Consider the following 26,433-nt stretch of genomic DNA (forward strand, 5'->3'; position numbering starts at 1 on the left):
CCATGCACATTTCATCAGAAGCCATATAAATAAAATGTAAATATAAATTAAATCCGAATTTAAATGGAAATAAATCGAATGAATGTAAATTGTGATTCGTGAGCCCGGGCTGGTCACGTGACCTCACGCCTGACGTCATTGCATAATCTCAGAAAAATGGCGCTGCGCTCTTACTGTCGACAGTTGGCTGCACAGGTAGCTCGTTTAAAACACTGTGTTAACGACTGCACGAGAAATGCGTCCGGTTCTGGTTTATCTTTAGCACGAATTAAACCGCCGCATGAGCCGGCTGGTGAGTTTGTGCGGTCGAGCCGCTGGAACAGAAGGCCATGGCATCTGTGTGTCAGTGAGAAGCGTCCCTCAGGCGCTGCAGGGGTCAGCAGCTGGACTCTTGCGTGGGGTGTCTTGGGTGAGTTGACCTGAGTGGTTTTTAATAACAGAGGTTCGATCAGCTCTGTGTAATGATTCAAGTGCTCTAACAGCGAGATTTGCTTTTGCATCAGCCTTTTCGCTTTTTGGAAGCTCTGATGAGAGGACTGAGGAGCAAAAACTTGAGGATGAACTTATTCTGCTCTTGAAGAAAGCCAAGGTATACTGTGATGCTTTACTCTTTACTGACACAAAGGTATCACATCAAAACCGTCTGATCATGTACCTTGAGCTACATTTGTTTGTCCTAGCGTAGTCTGAGAGAGCACAATGAAAATGTGAAAAAAGAGGGACAGACTAATATTTCTAAATTCAAATTATTGCTACATTGTTACTCAGATAATATATTTTGTAATTAAATTGTTTGTGTTAAAAATATATAAATGAGACGCAACTTCAGTAGTGGTTTTTTCAAAAACAAAAAAGCTTCACCTAAAAAAGAACCATTTGGCCATCGAAGATGTCGTTTTTTTTCTTAATTGGAACAGATCTGGAGAAATTTAGCATTAATTAACTTGCTCACCAGTCACCAGTGATCATTTGTAGTTAATGGGTGCAGATGGGTAGAGTACACAAAACTGTACTCCAGTAAAAGTACTTATAGAAATATTTACTAAAGTAATAGTCTGAATAGTTACTTGAGTAAGAGTAAAAAAGTATCGGATAAAAATACTCAAGTAGTTAGTTACTAGTTACTTTGGATCATATACTGTATATAGTCTATTTTTATTTAGATATATAGATTACATTTATGTTGTGTGTGTGTGTGTGTACACACACACACACAGACACACACACTGCCGTTCAAAAGATTTTTTATTATTTTTTTAATGTAATTTATTTGTGATGCAAATCAGAATTTTCATCAGCTGTTACTCCAGTTTACAGAGTCATATAATCCTTCAGAAATCATTCCAATATGTTGATCAATGCTGTTCTTTTAATCAAAGAATCCTGAACAAAATGTCACAGTTTCCAAAAAATATTAAGCAGCAAAACTGTTTCCAACACTGGTAATAAATCAATATTAGAATGATTTCTGAAGGATCATATGACTCTTAAAACTGGAGTAACAGCTGATGAAAATTCTGATTTGCATCACTGAATTAAATTATATTTTAAAGTAAATTAATTATGTATTATAACTGTATATTTCTTTAACCTGACACTGAAACCTCTGAAAACTCCTCACATAACTGCTACCGACATCTGAACATAACGAAACGTGCACATTGATGAATCTTTTGTTCTGTAAAATGTAAAGAAATATAGCCTATTTTTCTGCAAGTGTAAATATTGTAAAAATATGAATATTAATTGTGTCTAGAACAGGTCACGCGCCGCTGCGCAGAGCTAGCACGGGTTTGGCGGATGTTCATTTCATACTCTGTGACAGCCTATTTAATGTATAAATTATGCATTGTATTTAATGTATAAGGTACATGTACAACAAACTGGTAATGTCATAGTGGTATCGTGTTCTGTAATCGAATGAGGCCTGTCTATACCTGTGGAACCGTAGACCGCACACGCGGTGTTCATCTTATCTTCATAGAGCTCTAGCAAACAAGCCTTTGCAGATTTGCCTTCAATTGACTGTAGATCCAAAGCCACGTCTTCAGCGCTCTTGATGTTACCACTCTGAGAACCGCTTCAGACGACTCCGCACGAGCGGCAGGGAACTGAACGAATCATTCAAACTGATTTGCGAACCGATTCACTGGTTTGATCGAGCCTTCGAACAGAATTGACTCAAAAGAATAAATCATTTGCGAATGGGCATCGCTCATTGCCCAGAGAAAAGTAGACGGTGCGTTTGGAATACATTTAACTTAATAAGATAAAGTAACGAGAGGAGCGTCGCCCACAGTAACGAAGTAAAAGTACAGTTTTTTTTTCTCTAAAAATGTACTTGATTAAGAGTAAAAGTACCCATCTTTAAATATACTCTAAAAGTATTAATTACCCCAAAAAATTACTCAAGTAAATGTAACTCGTTACTACACACCTCTGAATGGGTGCCATCAGAATGAGAGTCCAAACAGCTGATTAAAAACATCACAATATTCCACAAGTGATCACACATCACCAGACCATCTCTTAATGTCTTGTGAAATTAAAATGTCAGCAAATTGTAATTTTTGGCCGAACTATTCCTTTAAGGCTAGCATACACTACATGAATTTTTCAATTTAAAACACTATGCAATTTGACTTTGCAAAAACACTGATTTTAAAACACTTTGCAAGTAGGCATTATTTTTTACCTCCTGATTTTGTAAATGGTTGCAGACAAAAAACTAGGCATTTATACATTAAATGACTGAGGATCACGCACTACCAGTCATGCAGAAACATGGGCCTCAATGCTAGGAGACGCATGACAAATTAAAACGTGTTCTAAAATCAGCTGAAAAATATCAGACATGTTTGATATCCTTCAACTGGAAGTCTGAAGCTAAAAAAGAAATCACTACATGATTTTCTGTCAAATTTCAATTCAGATCCGCAGCCTGGCTCAAGCATCAAATTTTCCAGGTTTGAAATGGGGGCACAAGTTATGTAGTGCATTCCAGTCTTTAATGTTTTTTAAAATTATTTTTATAATATTTATTTTTGAATACTGAATGTTACCCATCATCCTTCACAGTACAGCATAATGATTGGGGAACTGGATGCTGCCAGTGGTTTCTTACACAAAGCTGTTCGACTGGCACATCAGACACACAATAATGATGCCATTATATACACATACAGCCTGGTATGTTGTTTTTTCCTGACTTTTGTCCTCCTTTTCCACCTAGCCCAGTCCATTTTTTTTTCTTGTTAAACAAAACATTGCAACAATCATATAGATCAGTATACATATAACAATTAGTATATATATTACATGACAGAGAAGATTAAATGGGAGTATAATTTTGCTTAATGTTTCTCTTGCTTCACAGATGGCGAATCTTGCATTTGTCCAAGGTCAGCTGGATAATGTGAGTAAGGCTGAGGGTGATCTTTCCTCCGCCCTACTCCACTGACTCAGTACTCTACATTAGTGCGTATATCTGTAGCGAACGGCAACGTGATGCTCTTTGTTGTTTATTGTTGCAGGCTGAGAAGCTGTTCAAAGCAGCCATGAGTTTTATGCTGTCAGGAGGAACGCCACAGGTAAAAACGCTTGGCTTTCTACCAATTCCTTCATTTTTGAACACTAGTTGACTGATTAACCTATAAACCAACTAAAGAAATAAGAAATGTGATCAGCCTCAGTCTGTTTTTGAAACCACCTTTACCCGTTTTATTTCAAAAGGATGACAATGCAGTGATTGAGATGTCGTTGAAGCTAGCCAGCATATATGCCACTCAAAACAAGTGAGTTGTGACCCTTTGCTGAGAGAGTGAAAGCAGTCAGTTATTTGACCTGTTAACCTCTGCTCTGTTCAGTAACTCTGACTTTTCATTTCCAGGAACGAATTGGCAGAGCATGGATTCCAGTTCTGCACAGAGTCTTTAGAGGCCAAGATTGAGAAACAGAAGGAGCTTCCTCCAGAAAGCCTGTCAGGTATCACAGCCATCTTTCAGATATGGCTGTATGTCACTGCAAACCGATCTTTTGTGTTTATTTGTCAATGTATTGATCTCTTATTACATGTTTGTATTTGAATTAGATGAGGAGCGCAAAGACACCAGGTTGCTGCTCGGTCTTAGTCTGGACGCGAGGGCGCATTATTTGGCAGCTAATCATCGTTTCACAGGTGCCTGCAGAGATTATCGGCACGCGCTGCAGATCTGCCAGGAGGAGCAGGGAGAGTCCCATCAACAGGTGATGACATTACACACTGGTACATATGTCATATTATCATAATTATCCATGAATATGTTCCTAGTCATTTTACAAGATCTTCTGATGTGGCAAATAGTTTGTTCCATTAAATGGTATTGTGTAATCCGCTTCAGACCCTGGTTCTGTTGAGTGACCTGGCGACCGTGTTGGACCTGCAAGGGAAGCATGATGAGGCTCTGGCTCTTGTGAAGAAGGCGGTTGAGCTTGGACAGGGAGCAGATCACCCTGCTCAACATGTGCTTCTTGGGAATATGGCGGGAATTCTGATGCACAAAGGTTGAAATGATCCCTTTAGTTCCACTGGCGTTTACATAGTTTTTTATATATATATACACTGCCATTTTACCACTTGGGGTCAGTAAGATTATTTTAATGTTTTTGAAAGAACTGCTCTCTTAACTGCTTAATGTGAAATAATTATTACAGTTTGAAAATATAATTTATTTTTGTGTTGCCAAAGCAGATTTTTCAGCAGCCGTTACTTAAGTCTTCAGTGTCACATGATCCTTCAGAAATCATTCTTATATGTAGGGCCCTATGAAATAAAAAAAATATTAATCAAAAAACATGTCTAATTAATTGAAATCATGAGACTTGCACAATTTAACAACAGTTTATTAAAAGTTGAACAAAATTATTTTTTTTACCAAATTCTTTTTTCCATTTATTTTCTGGATTACATTTTAATGGTTTCATTCATAAATTAATAAGCAAAAGCATCTCTAATGAACTGATTTATATAAAATATTTTTTTTAATTTTCAGAAATACTGTGTTGTGTATTTACATTTTTCTGGTAATGTTTCTTAAAGTAATGTTTTAATGATAATTTTATTAGTAGTCATTCTAGAAATATATTACTTAATAATTACATTAAGTAATATTTCTCTCACAGTCTCCTCAAGTTAAAACAAACTTTTTGCTGTGAAGACTTTTAGGTTTCTGTTTGTATATGAAATAACAATAGTTTTTCTCAAAAGAAAAGGTAAAATGTGCATGAAGTAACTCTCGGAGCAGATCGACAGATTATGTTTGTGTTCCGAGGGCCCTAAATATGCTGATTTGGTGCTGGAAAAATATATTTTATTATTATTCTTGTTTAAAAGAGTTGTGCTGCTTAATATTTTTGTAGAAACATTGATGCAAAAAAAGTAATCACTGTCATGTTTATGCAGTTGTGCTTACTAAAAGTATTAATTTCCTGAAAAAATATTACCGACTCCATAATTTTCATACTTTCATTCATACTTTTTTGTCTGTATGTGTGTGCATAAACACATGCATATTGAAATTATATTATTACATGCATATATTCTCATCGTTTTATCATTTTAATGACATTTTCTCAGGGATACACAGTTGTGTAATGGTTGCTTGTCTTTTGTTGTTCAGGGGAGTTTGAGGAGTCTAGTAAACTGTATCAGGAAGCTCTGGCTCTGGCACATGCTGCAGGAGATGGAGAGGCTGTTGAGCAGCTTCAGGAAGGGCTGAAAGAGCTGGCCAGCAGGAGAGACGGGAACAAACCTGAGGAACAGGACCTTAAGGAATGATCCAAACAATGCCTGTGCGCACACACACTCCTGGAAGTATAATATACTTAAGTACAGCACAACATTAGGGCAAATATATCAGTTTTATGCAATAGTACCATAATTCTCCAGCCATGAATAATTGTAACATTCACTGGTTGCCATTTCATGTTTTTCGCCCATAATGCAACAGTACACAACATATATGGTCTAATGCCCTTTTTATATTTTACCTCCCATTAGACTTATTTTGTAGCCTTGCTCTTGGACTGTAATGTTTCCTCTGTAGAACAGAATCAGGGAATATGATAAGAGACTGATGATTGAGTGAGAAGTCAGAAATTCTGTACATCAGGGCAGCTCATCATTGGTCTTTTAAAATATAGTGCAATGAAACAAGTAATAATCTTATTTAAAACCAACTTGTGTTAATGTGTTTGATGTGAGAAGTGCTTTGATAAATGTGAACAAAATGTTTGTCCTTGATTTTTGTCTTGGTTCTGTCATCTGAATTCAGTTAAACTCATGCACTGTAGAGGTCAGTATGTGTTCAGATTTCCTAAAGATCATCCAAGGAAACAACATTGTGAGTTCAACCCAAAAGATTAGTAAATCCAAAATGCTGAAGGGAGGAGTGATTTTTTTTAAAACGTAAAGATGCAGAAACTTGAGGTTTAGTTCGTCTTCATTTCCTGAAGGCAATTTGGTTGTGGCATTTAGACACTACATGAAAAAGAAACAATACATAAACACTAAAACATCTACATCTAACTTCCTTATATCATTATAAATGTTAAGATTTCAACTAATGTGTTTAAATCATATATTTTAATAAAGGTAACCGGTGCTGTTCAAAATGGGCAACCGAAGCAAAGCTGGTGCCTAGAAGTTTCTGCTATTTTTAGTGCTTCAATTTAAAGGAAAATTAGATTAACGTAGTTACTTAATAACTGGCCTTGAATCATTTTCACTCTTTAAACCATTAGTCAAATGTTGGTCTTATTCTCTGAAGATGATTCTCTTTCTCAATAAGAGAGTTAAATATTCTCTCATTCTACAGGGTAAAAGCCCTAAAAGCTTGAAATCAGCAGCTTCATCTGGTCTGTTCTGTGCTTCACCAGAGATGTTTTCAGAAAGTGCTCTAAGAAGAGCTGCTGTGTCATCATGTTCCCAATGTATTCGAATCCACACATGATATTTTAAACCTGTAATTATTAATAGTGGGAACAGCGAGTGCCGTCCTAATAGAGGCGAAGGGATGCATTAGGGCTGGGTGCTCTGAGTGTGGTCTTGTCATGCCTGGGTGGTAATAGATGCAGTGGGAGCATGAGGCTGAGATCAACATGACTCAACTAATAATTAAGGCTCATCAGATAAGAGCAGCTCATATTTTCATTCAAACTCAAATCTTATATCAGTCTAGGGGGCATGAGGTGGGCCAAAAAGTTTATACTGGCACAAAAATTAAAGTGCCCCTATTATGGGTTATGAAAGGTTCATATTTTGGTTTTGGGAGTCCCCAACAACAGGTTGACATGCATGCAAGGTCAAAAAAGACTTTCATTTTCTTATAATTTGCATTTATTTTTACCTTATTTGCTCAACAACTCCCAAAAGATCCGTTCAAAGATTCATTTTTTCAAACCCCTCCTTTGAGTGACGCTAATCTGGAGTGATTGGTCGATTTCTTAAAGCAGTGTTTGTGAGTTTTAACGCTTCAAAAGCGGCACCTAGTGGCAAAGAATGAATTTGCAGTTTCATTCAGACCAACGCGAAAATCCAAAATTTCCCAAGTCTGCACGGGCAATAATATGCTGAAGTTTAATTTTAAGGTCAACTTGAAACAGCTAGGGATTCGTTTTAAAAACGACTCGTTTCAATGATTCAGAGTCGACTCTTTCTTTTGAGAGACAATAACTTTCAGATTTAAAACTTTGCAGGATGTTTTCATTCACTTAGAGCTGTGTTACACACTGCATGAAAGGTTATTTTCAAAAATCCATAATAGGGGCACTTTAATGTTGTGAGTCATGTTGTGCAATGCCTTCAGGCCTCAAATCTTTTCGCCTTTTGATTCAAACCTCTCTTAGAAAAGTGCAATGGTAATAACACAAAATGTTTTTAACATGGGTTTTTATTTGGGCTTTTACCATGAAGAACCTTTAAAATCCATGGAATCTTTCTTTTAATTCTTTGGATTTTTATAATGTTCTTCACACTGAGAAATAAATGGTTCTTTTATGAGCTGTTCACTTAAATGTTTGTTAGGGAACTAAAAATGGATAAAACCTTCTTTTGGAACTTTTATTTTTAAGTGAGTACCCTCTGAATTTTCTCAATCAGCATTGGTTAATTTGTTTATTCCGGGTTTCAACTAAAATAACTTCTCTTGCTTGCTACCCTCATACTGGCAAGCAGTCATGTGAACAATAATTGCTGGTTTGTCAAGTTTGAGGGATGAAAATTATGATTTACATGAGCTTTCTATTGTGCCGTGATTACTTTCCTCTGACATGCTCACTCTGGTATGACTGAATGTTATGTGATTTTGCAGTTCACAACGTGTTAACATGCAGAAAGCATGCATGTAGGTGATATTATTGGATACTGATCTTTTGAGCCCTTTATGGAAAATTCATTTTTATATTGCATTTTATTATTATTATTGTTCTTGGTTCATTATTTCTCTATGCACTTTTTCAAGCTTTTTTTTAAGCTGCCAGGTGCCCAGAACCATGTAAGCTATTTTGGATTTAGCTTTATAACAATAAGGTCTGCTGCTGCTTATTGAATTTTTGCCCCATGCACAAAAGGTTAGTGCGTAGCTTCAGGCAAAATCTTCTGTTAGTGTGGTAAAGCTACAGGTCATTCTTCCAACAGCCCCTCTGATTCTTTTTTATGCTGAATTATTATTGAATTGACTTTTTCTTTTTTGGATGTGTATTATAAACAATGTGAAGCCAGGGTTCATTTTTATGAAAGCCTGCTTCTGAAAGATTTAGGTTTCTCTCTCACAGAAAAATGTCTGTCAGTGTGTGTGTGTGTGTGTGTGTGTGTGTGTTGTTATTTTTTCATGATATATCCTTCAACAAAACCTCATTCTCAGTTTATAGAAAATGAGGGAATATGGATTGCAATTAATTATTTGTTTATTGTATTGCTTTATTTTTATGGACTACGACTGTTAAATGGTCAAGATGATTTTTTGTTGATTACATAAATACAGCATATAATTTACCATTTAGAATGTTGGAATTATTCCTGCTTTCTTCTCACTTTGTGCATTTTTACTGACACCTAGTGTCATGGGTGCAACAAAGAAATACAGGAATTGCTCACCCAAAATGAAAATCAAATGTACTCACACTCAGGCCATCCAATATGTAGATTAATTTGTTTGTTCATCTAAACAGATTTGGAGAAATTTAGCATTACATCACTTGCTCAACAATGGATCCTCTGCAGTGAATGGATACTTTGTAAGAAACAAATACATCATTAAGTCATTTTAACTTTGAACCATCACTTCTGACCAAAATATCAGTCCATAGTCCAAAATAATGCTTCCAATGTAAAAGTCCATGCCCTGTTGTCCTCTCACATCAGAATGACATCCACTGACATATGTTTATAGAAATGTTTTGGACTGCTTTCTAAACTGTTCTTGATCTCTGCATATTTCTCTCTTGATTCAGATAAGACAGCTTCTTCACAAAGAAAGCAATATTATTGAGAAGGCTAGTTTGTAAAAGTTACAAATGTTATTACAAACATGAAGATTTTCACTTCCCAAGACATTAATTGTTGGACTGGATTGTGTGGATTATGGTGATGTTTTTTATCAGCTGTTTGAACTCTCATTCTGACGGCACCCATTCACTGCAGAGGGTCCGGTTAAACAAGTGATATAAAGCTTAATTTTTTAAACTGTTCCGATGAACTCATACATCTTGAATGGCCTGAGAGTGAGTAAATGTTCAACAAATTTTCATTTTTGGGTGTATTATTCCTTCAAAGCAAAGGTTTTTGCTTACCACTGCAAATGTAGAAATGTCCAATTTATAGGCATACTTGTCAGCTTGATTAATTTATTTGGTGAGTGAACATAAGAGTATAAAGAACGTTGTGTTTGGCAAGTCATGTGACTTCAAGGTTACCCTGAGGTAGACCACCCCATGATAAACAGAAACAGAACCCCATGTAAGGGTACATCATTTTAAAGTGCTTCTTTAAGCTCCTTGTGGGTAAAGAATATAATGTGATTCAGTCTTTCATCTTAAAAGATAAATCAGGTAGCCTGTACATTTCACATTTTATTTTTAGAATTTTGTTTTAAGTTTAATTTACTGGTGAACAGAATATTTGCTGGATTTCTTTTAAACAAATTAGTCGTTATTCTGGATATAATTAAACCAGAAACTTCTCACAAATATTTAGTTTCCCACCCTTCAGTGTAAAAAAGGCCATCATTTATGCTGATTCAAAAGCCTTTAATTATCTAGATGTTTGTAAAGCAGGTTTGCATAACACTGTTCTGTCATAGGCTCCCTAATTATTAACAACACTGACAGATGCGATTGTTCCCACAGAACACATGCACAAAGGGTGGTCATTTTTCATTCTGTTCCACTCTCATCAATATTCTTCACATGTTTATGGTCTAATTATATATTATCATCTGCTTTCACAGGATTATTCTGTGTTGGAAAAGAACAGTTTGTTTATTTGCCACTTAGAAAAGGGTACCACTCTTGTCAAAGTGATTAGATCAAAAGAAATGGCTTGATTTCATGCAAAACAAACCGACATGCTTCCACGGTTGTTTTAGGTTCACTATGTGCTGATCTATCATAATTGTACCTCAGCAGAATTTTTTTTATTTTATTTTTTTTCCTGAAAGAACATTGCAGAGCACTGATAGTAACTAGTATTGACCCCTGACATTTTTTGACTAAGGTTTGCTATATTGACCTTTTAAGTTACCTACATGTGCATTTTTTTGTACGCAGGGAAAATTACTCACCAGTATATAGATCAGACATGGAGTGCACACTTTGGGTTTAAACAATCTTTCATTTGTCACTGATAAACTTTGTGAGGAAAGAACAGATTAGGTGAATTATTAATAATGGAAATATACATAATTTCAGACACACAAGTTAGAATAAGAGGTCTATTTATTCTCCAAATGCAGTTCAGAGATGCAGCTGTGTGCTTTGCTATGGCAGTAAACAGCTGTGTGGTTGAAATAAGTGCTGATTGATGCTACAAGTATTTCATATGGATCATTCAGGCATATATGTAAATGTATTGTTTTCTCAAAAATTAACATTTAAAGGGATAGTTCACCCAAAAATGTACATCTTCATGTCAAATATGTGGAGTCATATAAGCCTGAAATGTCATTTAATTTTTAGGATTTTTAGGTTAACTCTCCCTTCAAGATCCACTAGAATAATATCACATTTCATTTTACATCTACATCAAAAACAAGTGTCAAGACTATTAGATAAACACAGTGATGAACACAATAGAGTGTTCGTTTGTGGGTTAATATTTGTGACTGCTAGCCTATGTTTTGAACTTCTTCCCCAGGGATTTAAAAGCTGACCAATTAATCACACACACACACACACACACACACACCATGCACCACTTCTTGTATATAAAGTGGGTCTTGAGTGCCCTTTACAAAAAGTTGACTGATTCTTCATGAGAGAGCATGTTTCCAGACGAGACCTCCCTCTCCATCTGACTGACATATTTCACACCTAATACTTGACAGAGGGACTCCATCATCTTTTTGTTAACACAAATATTTAGCATTTGGAAAACTGGACACCTCTTACATGACAGGTGAGTTTTTCTTTTTTTCTTTTTCCTGTCTGGTGGGACTTGCTGTGCACCACTGGAATAGTCATTAACTGAAACTCCCTTCTACTGTGAGTAGCTATAATTTCATAACCAAAAATTATTATTTTTTTACTTTTTAATGTGTTGTTCTAGGGTGGTTGAAGCTCAACCTTCAGATCTGTTTTTGACTGGTCATTACATTAACTTGTAAATTCTTGTCATGGTCAATATTTGACTGAGGCTGACCGAGCGTGCAGCTCATGCTATATTTTTTGGCGCTTATTGAACATTTAACATGTTTTTTTCGCACGGTAGATGAAGTCCAGACAGTTGGCGAGGTCGGTAATCATTTGTGCTCTGATGTTCGCCTCATGCATGTCATGTTTGTTGTTGTTGTTGTTTTTTGAACACAGACTGCTGGCGGGAGCGACGCTGCTGCTAACGAGCTGCGTGCGCTGTATGCGCGGGATGTCAATTGTAAATAATGCAGTGTTGATTTCTTTCTCTCTTTTTTATTGGCAATAAGGTGTCGTTTCGTAGTTTCGTCGTGTCGCTTGCAGTGTAGAAGGGGTGTTATGCATACAAACACCTGCATGCCGCATGTCCACGTTTTCCTGAGCGTTTGGTACTGAGCAGGTTTTGCTCCCAGACCGACAAGAAAGATGACACGAAGCGAGTTCATTTGCTCGCCAGGCACGTGCGTTGTTTGAGTCGGTGTGTGATCTGAACGCATTCTGCAAATGCATTTGACGTTAAATGAGACACTGACGTTAGTTAAACTATACTAGACAAATGAATCAGTGCGTGGACGAACAGCAAAGATATATGTGATAAACTAGTAAAAAGAGTGCAGCTCGTCTCAATGGTCATCAGTTTCCACCACAATACCATGGTAACAAGAGTTATTGTTATTCTAAACGCTATTTGAATTTGAATGAGATCTCCTTTCTGTCAGTGTGTTTTCATTAAAAACGTATTTATCAGTCGTGATTAATTGCTAGCAGCCAAAGTTGAATTGCACGTTACCTTTTCTGTTGTAGCCTGAGATATGTTGGCAGAACTATCGTTTCCATGGTGATTTCTATTCTTTTTCTTTCTTTTTTTAAGTAGTGTAATTAAAAGAACCACTATATGACACCGAACAGTACATAGGTCCAAGATATGTTTAAATTTGAAGGTTTATACATTACTGTTCAATGTTGCAATAGTTAGCAGAGGACATTATCAAGAAAAAGGTTCTTAGTTTTTCCAAATATTCAATTACATTATATAAATGTGGAGCAAGTCTCAAGTAGAATATGCATTTTATTTGGAAAATGACGTGTATGCAAACATGGTCAATGAACACAGCACTGTTCATTTTACACATTGTTTCTCGCTTTATTATTAGCTAGGCTTACAAAATAGACATCATGAATGGCTCTGTTTCCAGACCATTGATTTTTCTTCTTTTTTTTTTCTTTTTTCTTTTTTTTTTTAGGTCAGTTTGACTTTGCAGAGTAGTGTTCATTTGAACATACAGAAATATAGTTTGCCGTTCTGGACAGTGGCTGGATGGGGAATCGGCAGGCTTGTTTTTGAGACATCTCCATTTGTAAATGAAGACCTTAACAACAAATATTTGTCGCTGTAAAAATAACCCAGCACCCTGCGCCTCTCCCTCCAAGTGCTCCCACCACAGCTGCAGGAGTTGAAAAAATGTTTTGGCAGGGTTATGGTGCAAAGCATTAATTATCCATAATTAACCCACTGGTTGCTTGTCCCCTTATGTCATATTTCCAATTTACAGTTTCAGTTTTTATTCAACCAACAATTGTGAAATATTTCATTATTAATTTAACAGTGCAATTAGATAGAAACATTAGATCTTTTCTACAGATACTTGCAAATAAATAACTATTTTCAAGTATATTGCTTTGATTTTTCAAAGGTTTTTGCTGGGCTATGTCTTTCACAAGAGCCGTAATCAGAAAACAGACACAGAATCAGCTTGTGGCCAAACCCTTGACTGCCATGTAACGAGGCGTGATTGCTGAAATCATCAGGGTGTAGAAAATCTGCATAGGTCAAACAGGAAATGACAGTGTGCAGTTATAATTTACAGTTATAATAGCATCCTTGTAATGTGGAATTAAAACTGTACTATTTCATTGCTGGTGGCTGGATTGCATGGTGTGCAACAATTCAGCCGTGAATTCACGTCATCGCTGGATCGCGGTGATCCATTATATCATAATGTTCAGGACAAGGATTACGTTTCTCTGTTAAATGCGTTATGAAGACGTCATTTTGCAATTAAGACTATAACCTCAGGAAACAAAAAAGATATGAGGCAACTTTCCTAGAACAATGCTGGACATATAATCAGTTAAACACAAACTGTTGTGCTGTAGTTTTTCACCGAGACTTAGAAACGTCCAGTGGCCGCTGAGGTCATAAGCAGGATAAAGCGTATCTACACTGATAGAGCAAGCATGTGAATTTACTTGCTTGAAAACATTGTTTTGGCTAGAAAGACTATTGAGCCTTTCTGTTTTATTGTTTCACAATTAAACTCTCAATTTTGCATATAATAATAAAATACAATAAAATAAAGATACATTCCAGGCTCAATACAATAGCAACAATAATGTACATTTAACAGCATCTGTGGCATAATGTTGATCACAAAAAATTATTTAGATTTGTCCCTTATTTTCTTAAAAAATGAAAGAAAAAAAAAAATAGGGCTACTATGAGCCAGTTATAATGGAAGTTAATGGGGCCAATTTATGGAGGATTTAAAAGCAGAAATGTGAAGCTTGTAATTTTAAATTAACATACATTAATTTTTCTGTTAAAACTTGTGTATTCAATCTGTAAAGCTGTCTTACTGTCATTTTAGAGTTTGTTGTTTCATTGTAATGCCAACAAGGCTGTAAAATTGGATGGAACGTTACACTTTTAGTAAGCAATTTTTATACTAAAACCATGTTAAGGTGCATATTTTTAAGTCTTGTGGCATTACTACTGAAACTGTATTTTAACATTTAAAAATTTGCCGAATTCACGTCCATTGTCATTTTTAATACATGTTTTCTGAGTCTAAATTAAATTTGTGGTAATCAACATTATGCCACAAATGCTGTCAAATGAGTTTGCAAATATGCAAGTCAAAGCTGTCACTTTTGCACAATCTTTAATAAAAGCATACATGGACATATATGAAGTATATCGATAGGTGCCAAACAGAGCCTAGGATGTCTTTTTCAAATGATTCCTGGAGTTAATGCCACAGTGCCGTATTGTTGAGTCATGTCCCTTTGGTCACATGTTTGAGCTAAAGGAGGAAACTTAATCGAGGGGGGAGGGACAGCTATCAGTGGGTGCCTCAAGGTTGGAAGTGAACAGCATGTGTGTGACACATAGAGAGAAAGAGAGAGAGAGAGACGGAGAGGTTAGGGTAAAAGGATAGTGAGCTTCAACTTCCAGAACAACTTTTCTGTTCTCCAATCACTGCCTTTTTTTCACCTCCTGTCCCTCCTCCCTCTCTGTATCTTTCTTTTTCTGCCTTTCGGTGGCTGTTTGGCTTCAGTGGGTCTTTGCCATCCTCTACAATGAGCGCTGTAGCTGTAGCCTCCCTGCAGTGATTATTCTGAGGTAAGTCTCTCTCTCTGTGTTTCTCTGTTAGAAGCAAAGCATCTGCCCTTCTTATACGTAACAAGGTCTATTAAAGGGACAGTTCACCCAAAATTAGAAATTATGTCATCATGTACTCACCCTCATGTCATTCCAAACTTGTATGACTTAGTTTCTTGTGTGGAACACGAAAGATAATATTTTAAGGAATTATGGTAATTGAATCATTTTGGTGACCTCTGCTTTTCATTCTATGGACAAAAAACACTGGGTTCTTTGAAATATGTTTCAGAGAGAAAAATGTAAGTTTTAGGTTTGATATCTTTGGTTTTCTGGTGTTTGTTATATAGGAAGGGTATGTTCATATTTTTGTGGTAGAAAAACAGGCATATAAAGTGTTTGGAGTTGTATTTTGCTGAAAATGTAACTGCAGCCCTTCCTGTCTTACAAAGTGTTTCCTGTTGTAATTTTTCAATTTTATACACACTATCAGGGAGAGAGAAATTATACGCTTATAAATATGCTTGAACGAATCGTAATCATGTTTTTTGCTTGTTCTTTGTTGTCACTGGACTGTGATTGTCAGGAATGTGGTTCTTTCTCTCTTTCATCCTTTGTATATCCAGCTCAGTGATGATGAGGGGTCTAGAGTTACGCTCGGTATCAGAGTAACAATGACTTTGGCCCAGATTAAGAGCATTGGATGACTCAGTGATTCTTCTAATGCACTGGAATACTGAAGCTTTTACTAATTTTCTAACAAACTTGTTCTATTTAGAGTTGCTATTGTTTAAACAGTAGAGCATGGTGCTAAGAACCGTCAAGATTTTTGGTTTGATTGCTAGGGAGTGGAAGGACTGATAAAATGTAAAGTTTTTAGTATCTTGAATCCATTGAAAGTTACTTTACCAGGTGCATAAATATGCATAAAATGTACATTTATCTAAATTTAGCACTAAATATAATGCAATGCAGTGTTTAGTTGCATGTTTATCTACATGGCTCTGACATTTATTTTTTTCTATTTCTGACACCAGACAGGCAAATAGCATGGATAGTATAGCAACAGCTAATATGCTGTGATTGCATGCTGTAAAGAAACTGCAATATTGCATGTTTTTTTTGTTAGAAACTATTATTTATATCACACAGTTCTGAATTTAGTGTTCACACGGCAGCTGCATAAGCGTAAGCCTCACAGTGTGGATGCTCATAGTCTCTGAGGAACATCTCTGCTGAATCACTGTCCTCAGTCACCTTTATTGTACAGGCACACAGTGGAACCCAAAAGTCTGAGGATGCACTGAAAATCTGGCCATTTTTATTTAAACTTGGAAATAATAAGAAAGTTTCAAGAGTTTGACAAACATAAAACAAAGAAATGAGGTTGAAATAAACTATATGTATATATTGAGGACACTTTTAAATATGTAAATAAAGCAAATGTTTTATGATTTAGAATAATAATAAAAAAATGTTCAGAGCAAAGAAATGTGGTGAAATATTTAAGATTGTAGAAATATGACACTGACCATGTGAACCACATTGTATAAAAGTTCATACTTCCTTCCATTAAAGTGCAAGATGCTCTTTGGACAGTTAGTTTAACAGTTTAAAATAACTTTGTAAAATAACATCTTGTTAAAATTTTGAAGTCCTAATAAGAAAGGAAACGGTGCACATGAACTTCTCTGTTTAGGCAAGTGCATGCTTCACCAACGTCACATACATTACTTAACCTTTGAATGGAGGGTGCTACAGGAAACTGCAAGAAAGAGTCAGGGGAAATAGATAAGCTGAGTGAGCAGGCACACATAGACTGCAATGGCAACGGTTTTAGTGTTCTCAAATTTGGGTATTCACAGGTATGAATTATTTTTTGTTCAAGATGTTTGTATTCCAATGACATGTTTTTTAATTGCCATGTAGTTTTGTGATTCCTCATTGTTAACTTGTCCTTTATAAGTATAATATTATAACCAACTGATGCTTTTTCCTTTAAAAATGTGTTTACTGGTGGCCTATAGGAAGAAATGAATACTGTGACCTTTCACACACTGATATGACACCTACATCTCTATCGATTTGAATAAGGATGTGGTTTCTAATTTTGGTATTTTCCATTGAGAAATGTTACAGAATTTCCTGTCCAATTTATATGAGATGCTGTTACTGAGATATTGTATATGAGCTTTGACCTTGTTGTTGACTGGTGCTCAGAGAGATTTACAGTGTATCAATGTCTCTCTAATGCAGCATACAAATGTCAAGTTGAAGATAAAATGTAGCATTGAAAAGCACTTCTTCCAGCCCCCAGCCTCCTTGGGTTTACAAGGACAGGAAAACGCCTCTTAGGGAAATTTGAATTATATTTTACTCTTCAGAATTTATTTTTAAACTTGAAAATGTGCATATATGTAATGTTGCAATCCTTTTTATGAGAACAAGTTATTTTGTCATTTTCTCTCATAATAATCAAGTGAAATGACATGGAAGAAAAATTGTTCCAGCTATTGGGTCCTTGAAAGACTTCCAGCAATATATATTTACTGATATTCACAGAATGTATAATTTACTATAGTTACTATTTAACTATATGGATCTTTACTTTAGGACTTTAAAGGCATTAATGGAAAGGCTTTAATGGTCATTAAAGTCTCTTTAAAGTCGAGAGTTTTCTCAGTGTTGCATTTCTCAATAAACTACAAAAAAAAACAGAAGCTCAGTGAGGAAAAAATAAAGGTTGTCTCTAAAATATTGTAAATTGATCTGTCAGAGAACTTTTAACTAAGCAGACACTTTTTTTTCCATGTGTCACCTCAGGTTATGCTGCCCGAAAGATCCCAGTTGAGTCTCAGTGAAAGAGAAAAGGGCTAAAGTCAGTGCACTTCACAGCACCACCCACAAACCTGACCATAAGCAATGAGTGACCCTCAGGATGCCACTGACGTCACTTCAGCAGCAGGCTTGACGAGGCATTTGGTAAGTATTCTTTAACTTTTAAATTTTTTAGGCTATGAAGATGATTAAGCTGGAATATGTTTTGCCTATACAGTACATCTAAGGTTAGTTTCATCAGTATTCATCCACTGCTTTCCTATTAAACACAAAGTATTAGTAAAGTGAGTGAGACAGTGACCCTGTTTACTTTTTTAACACAATATACCTTTTGCAAATAATACAGGGCAGTGCTCAGTACTGATTCAAACTGTCTAATTGCCTTTTTTTTAGCAATTTATTAAAGAACCTGGGGCCGGATTCATCTTCTTAAGAAATAAGTTAAGAAATTTAAATAAAAATATATAAATATAAGAGTCATTTGTTTGTGAATCAAACTACACTGGTCTGTTGTAAGTCAATACAACACAATGTAAAGACGTTTTGTAGTTGTAAGGTTTTGTATATTTGGTAGTGCGTTTTCACGCAGCCACTAAAAATACAGTTGATTTCAGGAGAGTTCAAATGTAGATAATTAGACAATCAGTATTTCAAGTGTTTTTGTTGGGTTTAAGCAGGTAAAGCTTTCAGAAAGCAGCAGATCTCTGATTTTGGCTCTCTGATGTTGTGCAGCTTAGTGTTTTCTGTGGCACACAGAGGAACTAGTGGCATAAATAGCTGCCAAAGTGTTATCTAAGGTTAGGGGTACAGGTTTGGTTTATTTTCAGCAGTGGGTGATTGTTGTGTGCGTTTGTGTGGTATATGTGTTTAATCATTAAGTACCTGTTCTGCTGATTTGGTGAGATTTTAGCAGTGGTCTGCTCTGAATGGCCATTGATCCTCTAGAGGTCTGATTCACCAGAATAAGATGCAAAAACAATTTGTGTAACCATGGGGACGGAGCCACCTAATGTGCCATACCCAGAAATCAGTTTACTTCTGAGGAACATGTTGTGCCATTATACAGCAGAGATGAAGAGGTGCTGCGCAGGTTGTGTCTGGTTTTTAAATATGTCCCTGGAAAACTGTAGTGTTTCAATTAGCCTTCAGCTGGGTGGTTTTCTGCTCCGGCTTGAAAGACTTGCATCTTACACTCACGATGGGTTCGATGGGTTCAGGGGCTCTCAGCGGTAACAATCAAGAAATCAAGCCTCCTGCCAACAAAGCTTGTATTGATAAAAGCTCTTATTGATGAATCTGCAGTGTGAATAATATTGTTACATAATAGAATCATTTGAACGGTAGATGATTGTTAAGCATCTAGTTATGTCACCAGACAGTAGTTAAAACTTTAAATGTCTTTCAACTTAAACATTGTCTTGTTTTTCAGTAAAAATAGCTAAACATCAACTTTTTTACCCCATTGATTTTTTTTTTCTTTTTAAAGGACCCAAAAATGAGCATTTTGTTATCATTTACGTACCCTCACGTCATTCCAAACCTGTGTGAGATTCTTTCTTATGTTGAACATAAAAGAAGATATTTTGAAGAATGCTGGTAATCAAATAGTTTATGGTCCCCATTGACTTCCATAGTATATATTTCCCTAGTCAATGGGGACCAATAACTGTATGGTTTCTCAAAATTCTTCAAATTATCTTCTTTTGTGTTCTTTCAACATAAGAAAGAAACTCATAAAGGTTTGGAACGACATGAGTAAATGTTGACTAAATGTGCATTTTTGGTTAAATTATTCCTTTAAGCATAAACCTAGTTTTTTTTTTTATATAATATTTTTTTTATTAATTGTTTCTTTAATTTCAAGTATATACATGAGTACATAAAATATAGAAATAATGCTTAATCATTAATAAGTGAGGTATAGTCAATAAAATGTATTACAGTTTTAAAAATGATCAAACTGTATTAATTAATTAAAAAGAAAACCAGTGTGGTAATTCAGGTTATATTTTGTAAAACAAACAAACAAAAAATAGGTCTTAATATCTTATGCATGGTCTTCTAATAAGGTCTTGTTTTTAAGGATGTTTAGTGGGTGGAACAAACAGAACATCCTGAAGCATAATTTTAATACCTGATTACATGATGGTGTTTTGATTATGAGATTATGCAAAAGATCTGGGGGTTTTTTGTGATGAGAAAAAAAGAGCTAAATAAAGGTCATCAGCGGGTTCGCTATGAAGTAATTTTCTGTCTGGTAAAACGATTGTGTAATTCTGCAGGATCTCAGCTCATTCAGTCTGAGTATTGTTCCCCATATTAAAATCATTCTCAGATCTCGCACACTTCTGTGGGAAAGTGTAAGCTAATATGAGTGGCTGAGAGGAGCATCACATTTCATCCTTTGAAAAAACTTTAATCCCTGTATAGAGGATTCAGTATTCAGAAACACAAAGCTTTGAGTTATATCAGAGGCAAATCAGAGACATATGGATTTTAGGAGGTGTAATGTGTGTGTGTGTGTTTACAGGGGCCTCATGCACCTGGAGCACCAATAACAGTCCCGACTTGGTGCGCTTGATGGGATAAGAATTATGTCTACAATATCCTAACTAGGTTGTTGCAACAAGCAGTTGTCTGTCAAAAAACGTGTGATGCAACACAATAAAAACAGCCAGTCAGAAAAGTTCCCATCGGTTTGGTCCCTCTTGTACATTTGGATCACAACTTAAAAATAGAGCTTAAAAAAAGGGCTTAATGTAAAAACACATACCTTGTATTTTCATACAATGGTCACACTTTATTAAGGTCCAACTCACACTATTACCAAACCATTAACTATGACTTTTGCCTCAATAAATTCCTAATTTGCCGCCTCGGAAGCCTTGTGAGCAGGCACCGCTGCCTCGGAAGCCTTGTCAGCCTTGTGAGCGTGCACCGCCGCCTCGGAAGCCTTGTGAGCGGGCACCGCCGCCTCGGGAGGATTGTGAGCGGGCACCGCCACCTCGGGAGGCTCGTGAGCGGGCACCGCCGCTTCAGAAGCCTTGTGAGCAGGCACCGCCGCCTCGGGAGGATCATGACTGGGCACTGCCACCTCGGGAAGACCACGATCAGACCACGCCACTCGCACCAACATCAGCGGGGGATCCTGCACGCTGTGCATCAGCCCGAGACGCTCCGGAAACGGACGCAAATTACTGGGTGCGGCAGACGAGGTCTCTGACACCCCTTGGATCGCAGCTTTGCCGGCCCTCACTGGAGGCGCTGCAGCTTCGGCGAGCACTGCCTGAGGCACACCCTAGCTGGGGAACGTGCCAGGAACTCCACAAATTCACCAAACGGCAGGTGGTCCAGCCCCCTCATCCTCCACCTGTTGAGGGGCTCCTCAAGGGCACTATTGAAGAGGTCCTCAAGGGCCGCATCATTGTACCCCAAACCCTCTGCTGCACCACCGAACCTCAGGGCAATCTTCCTCACATTAGTGCCCTGCTGACGGAGGGAGCTCAGGGCCTGAAACTGAAGGATGTGTTGGTAGAGGGGGCTGCTGACGTTAGAGGGTGGTGGATGGTGTGAGCCCATTCTCCACTGAGTCCTCATTTAGCTGTTTCATTCTGTCAGGACTCTGGAAGAGAGAGATGAGGCGAGGACTAAAGTGCAGGAGAAAAGTGGGTCTTTTTAATAATAAAGAGAAACAAAAACCACCCCGAGGGGGAAAAACAGGCAGACAGAGAACTGCATTACATGCAAACATACCCACACACATCTGACATGAAAAAACAAAACAGCATAGGACTGCAGACACAAGGAGAATAAATGGGGAGATAAACGAGGAGGACACAGGTGAAAAAAAATGCGTAGACACTGCAGAATGCGCAAACACAATGTTCAAACACGTCTGTCTAGCTCTTTTTTTAGATATAAAAACAATTGAAAAGCAGAGGAGCTAAATGCAAAAACACATTCTGTATATGTACGACTCCTAAGTCTGGTGGAATAGTTTAGCATCAAAGGGGTTCAAATGTCCTAATACATGTATTTGGTTATGTTAGCCTGATAAACTAACCTGACTTGATATGTAGTAGTATTGAGTGGAGCAGCCTTGATATTAAAATTTTTTTTTAATGTTCTAAATTATTACACAAGTAACCTGTAGAAGGGGAAATTTCATTGGATGGATAAAATTTAGACCTGTAGACGGGTGATTGTTTTTCATGGTATTTTATACACATGCATTTTTACCATCAATAATCATGCTAAATAATTCAAGAATAAAATATTTTTTTGAAAGTTGCATAAAAAATCCACTTGACACATCATGACATAACTTCTCAATACGCGTATATAATAATTTTATCATAGTCCTGCCACTTGTGTACATGAAGGTTTACTGTTCAGACTGTTCTCTGACTGTAATTAAATAGCTACAACTTAGCTGCATGCCTACATTATATTGTGTTAAGAAGTGAAAGTTCTGTAAATAGGAAGATGACTACACGTGTAAGAGATCAGGATGTGACTATAGATATGGCTGATGATGTCAGAGGCTGGGGGTGTATATAAGTGTCTGATTAGATCCTGCTGCAAGGAATCGGCTCTATACTTGATATCAGATCCTCTGCTCCCTCTTCTTGAGGGCTACCTAGCATGTGGCTGCCATGGCTATACACTGCAGTCAGTAGACCTTTTAGTGTCTTGATTGTCTCAACGATTGACAAGAGCAGCTGGTCACTACCGCACATTATGTTTTTTGGTCCACCTCATTGGCAGTTTGGTATGAGTGTATCATACCAGGCTTCTTAACAAGCCTAAGCAGCGAGACATCCATGGTCCAACAGCTTCACAAGGCTGCTTGATGCAATTAGCATCACTGGCTGACTTTATTCATGATGTACTGGAGCGACTCTGTGAGTGACTGTAGGAGTGCTGACTCACTCTCTGTGGCTCTGGTGGGATGAACTACAGGATGCTGTGTCTTGATTTAGCATGTGCGTGCCAGAGTTTGGGATCTGTGGGCATGTTAGTTTTACCCGGAGCAGGGCCCCTCTGTCAAAACAGAATTAAATGAAGCACATGACCACAAGCCTCAGTTTATTCTCAGGATAGCATACCAAAGACAGCGGGGGAGAAGAGATGGAATGAGAAAATGAGCATAGAGAGAGAGATACCATCCATAAATATATACAGATATGTCATTGATTTACTATGAAGGAGGTCAACAATATAATAGCATTCATAACCATTTCAGCGACAGTTGACTCCTGGATGTTTGTTATTTGAAATCTGCTGTGAGCAACATAAGCACTTAATTCTGCATCCAAATTTTATTTTAGCCAATCAGCTGAGCTGTAAATGCCAGGTGACTGATTAATCAGCTGATGCAGGAAAATGGCTTGGCAGCGCTGATTGTGTGGAAGCAAACTGTAAAATATAAAAGTACATTTTATTTTTATAACTTGTATTTTGTCATGATGCACAGCTCATTTTGAATGACTCGTTGGAGAAAGAGGCTTTTTTGAGTCAGGTGGTGTAGTTCCAGCATGTACCAGCATGTACTAACCAGGCAAAACAGTCCTTTTTTTTCTTTTTTCTTTGCACGCATGATTACAGTATTTATGGAACAAGTAGCTTGTTTATTGAATAAAACAAGCAGTGATGCCAAATTGCTTATTTAAATCAACTGAAAATATTCAGTGTATAGTATTTTTTGAATTATTTTTCAGAGAAAAAGGCACTTTTATTGTGGGAGATTTCATGTGTGTGTGTATGTATATATATATATATACATACACACACACATATATCATCTTATTTATATATTGTTTTCTCCTTATTTGTGTTTAATTCATTTTGAATACATTTTAAATCATTTTTTATTATTTTTATTATGCATCTGTTACGGATATTTTATAATCATTTTTATGTAACACACTTTGAATTAGCATTGTGTATAAACTGTGCTATATAAATTATTTCACCTTGTCTATGATGTACAAATTAGAGCCTGAGAATGCATGTCTGAATGACTCTCCTTTCTTGCATAACATCTGCTTTGATATATACGTAGGCTATTTGAAAAGAAATGAATGTTAATATTTTTCTCTCTGGTTACATGTAGCCTGTTGCAGTGCATTCTCCACCCCAGCGATGTGATGATGATGATGAAGGGGACTTGAACAAGACACTGGGAGTGCAGCGCTTCCAGCAGATCCTCACACCCCCCCAGCACGTGCCCATCGAACAACACCGCACCTTTAATGAGGAGGACTTTGAGTGTGAGAGCTTTACTATTGATGCATCTGGTCTATAGCCTTAAAAACATTCTTCATATTATAAATGACTAAATGAAAAGAGAATGCATATTAATTTGACCGTTTTATAGATATTTATAGTGTTTTATGGTGTTTTTTCCGAAAATATTTCTAAAAATTATATTAATATTAAGAAAACAACAAAAGTGAAAGTCTGTCATTGTTTACTCTTCCTAATATCATTCCAAATCTGTATGCCTTTCTTCTATGGTCTGCAAAAATTAAATTAGTAAATGCTCAATGAATCATAAATGGCTCAATGGATAGTTAGTGAGGCTACAAAGCCCTTAAGTTTTATTTCAATGCGTTCTCTCACCCCAAAAAAATTAAAATTGCATTTCACTAGAAACTTTGTTTGTTTGCAGTATAGGGCACTGAAACATAGTTTTCCCTCCCACCTAATATTATTTATGTAGTGATGCTCTTCTAAGTCTTTGATGTTTTTGGCATTTGTAGATCACCGTCACACCTCTCTACACATTCACCACCCTCTGTCTAAACACCTCCCAGAGGGCCGGAGGAAAAAGCCCGGAAGAAAGCGGAAGGACTCAGGGCGGAGGAGGAGTTCATCTATGGGATCAGCTCCTCCGATAGATGAGGATGAAGAGGATGAAGAGGTGGATGAAGATTCCTGTAGCCATCAGGATAAAGAGGGCAAAGTCACCACCACACCTACACCGGAAACGGACACAGAGGTGGATGCACAGGTAGTCAAGTCACACACACACACACACACACACACACACACACACACACACTACTTGTTATGATCTTACTAACTTCTCTCTTCTTGGCCCACAGTTTTTTGTATCAGAAGATGATCCCGACTCCACTGTAAAGAAGAATGGTAAAGCCTCACCACAAGGAAAGCTGCCAATCATACCCCATTCAACGCTTCACACAAGTATCAGCATCCCAGAAAATGTTACAACTGCGTAAGTGTACATGCGCACCCACACATACACAAACACATAGAAAGATTCAAACACATGTGTTCAACCTCACAATGTTCTGTTACCACTGCAGGGGCAGAAATTGGGTTCGTAATCTGCCCAGTGGCAGACGAGTTTCTGCACCATGTTTGTTTCCAAGTTTGAGTTCTGGCCGCAGCTATGATCTGCAGGAGCGCCGCCGGACGGGCAACATGACGGGCACTTCACTAGAACAATACCAATACATGCCCACTGACGAGAGCGAGGCACAGATGCTCGCCACCGTTGACTTGGATGGCATTAAAAGTGAGTATGTGTGTTTGTGTAAAATTTGAAAAAAAAAATATTTGGCAACGTAAGACCAGTGAAGAGTTTAACATTTATTTATGTGTAAATATTACATTTTATTAAATCAGACACCTTTCAAACGTTTGTGGTCGGTAAGGTTTGTTTAAAGGGTTACTCCACCCCAAAATGAAAATTTTGTCATTAATCACTTACCCCCATGTCATTCCAAACCCGTAAAAGCTTCGTTCGTCTTCGGAACACAATTTAAGATATTTTAGATGAAAACCGGGAGGCTTGTGACTGTCCCATTGACTGCCAAGTAAACAACACTGTCAAGGCCCAGAAAAGTGTGAAAGACATCGTCAAAATAGTCCATCTGCCATCGGAAACATCTGCAAACTGCGTACGCTGTTCTGTGTCAGCCGCACCACACAGATACACTGTTTTCGTTCAAGTCAAAGCTTAAACAAACGCAGAAGACGTATCCATGTGGTGCGGCTGACACAGAACAGCTTATGCTGCTTGCGTCCAGTGGATATTCTCCAAAATGGTGCTAAGCGGAGACGAATTGTTGAATAAAGTCGTTATTTTTGTTTTCTTTGCGTACAAAAAGTATTCTCATAGCTTCGTAACGTTATGGTTGAACCACCGATGGCAGATGGACTATTTTGGCGATGTCTTTCACACTTTTCTGGTCCTTGACAGTGTTGTTTACTTGGCAGTCAATGGGACAGTCACAAGCCTCCCGGTTTTCATCCAAAACATTTTAAATTGTGTTCCGAAGACGAACGAAGCTTTTACT

The 26,433-nt window shown here is 37.1% G+C and overlaps 2 protein-coding genes across 4 annotated transcripts in view; both read left to right on the forward strand.

Moving 5' to 3' along the window:
* The first annotated feature begins 133 nt into the window (after window positions 1–133).
* Window positions 134–6,418, forward strand: LOC306881104 (tetratricopeptide repeat protein 19, mitochondrial-like). Of its 2 annotated transcripts, XM_079435012.1 has the most exons (10): window positions 134–409; window positions 504–589; window positions 3,079–3,189; window positions 3,377–3,415; window positions 3,534–3,590; window positions 3,733–3,794; window positions 3,890–3,984; window positions 4,091–4,245; window positions 4,380–4,542; window positions 5,658–6,418. In XM_079435012.1, exons 1-10 carry the CDS (start codon window positions 157–159, stop codon window positions 5,813–5,815), a joined length of 1,179 nt encoding a protein of 392 aa, XP_079291138.1. In that variant the 5' UTR covers window positions 134–156; the 3' UTR covers window positions 5,816–6,418. The 2 variants fall into 2 exon arrangements, with proteins under 2 accessions (XP_079291138.1, XP_079291139.1); XM_079435013.1 differs by lacking the exon at window positions 3,079–3,189 and having other exon boundaries at window positions 5,658–6,279.
* An 8,586-nt stretch (window positions 6,419–15,004) lies between these two features.
* Window positions 15,005–26,433, forward strand: part of LOC306880783 (anion exchange protein 2-like) — a 30,295-nt gene continuing 18,866 nt past the window's right edge. For both annotated transcript variants that reach the window (XM_079434543.1, XM_079434544.1), the window contains exons 1-6: window positions 15,005–15,286; window positions 18,089–18,247; window positions 24,219–24,375; window positions 24,868–25,118; window positions 25,213–25,346; window positions 25,438–25,649. In XM_079434543.1, the coding sequence (XP_079290669.1) occupies window positions 18,188–18,247; window positions 24,219–24,375; window positions 24,868–25,118; window positions 25,213–25,346; window positions 25,438–25,649 (814 nt within the window). In that variant the 5' untranslated portion in view covers window positions 15,005–15,286; window positions 18,089–18,187. The remainder of the gene's footprint in view (window positions 15,287–18,088; window positions 18,248–24,218; window positions 24,376–24,867; window positions 25,119–25,212; window positions 25,347–25,437; window positions 25,650–26,433) is intronic.

This window comes from Barbus barbus (genome assembly GCF_936440315.1).
Source record: "Barbus barbus genome assembly, chromosome: 15".
In the NCBI taxonomy this organism is placed as follows: domain Eukaryota; kingdom Metazoa; phylum Chordata; class Actinopteri; order Cypriniformes; family Cyprinidae; genus Barbus; species Barbus barbus.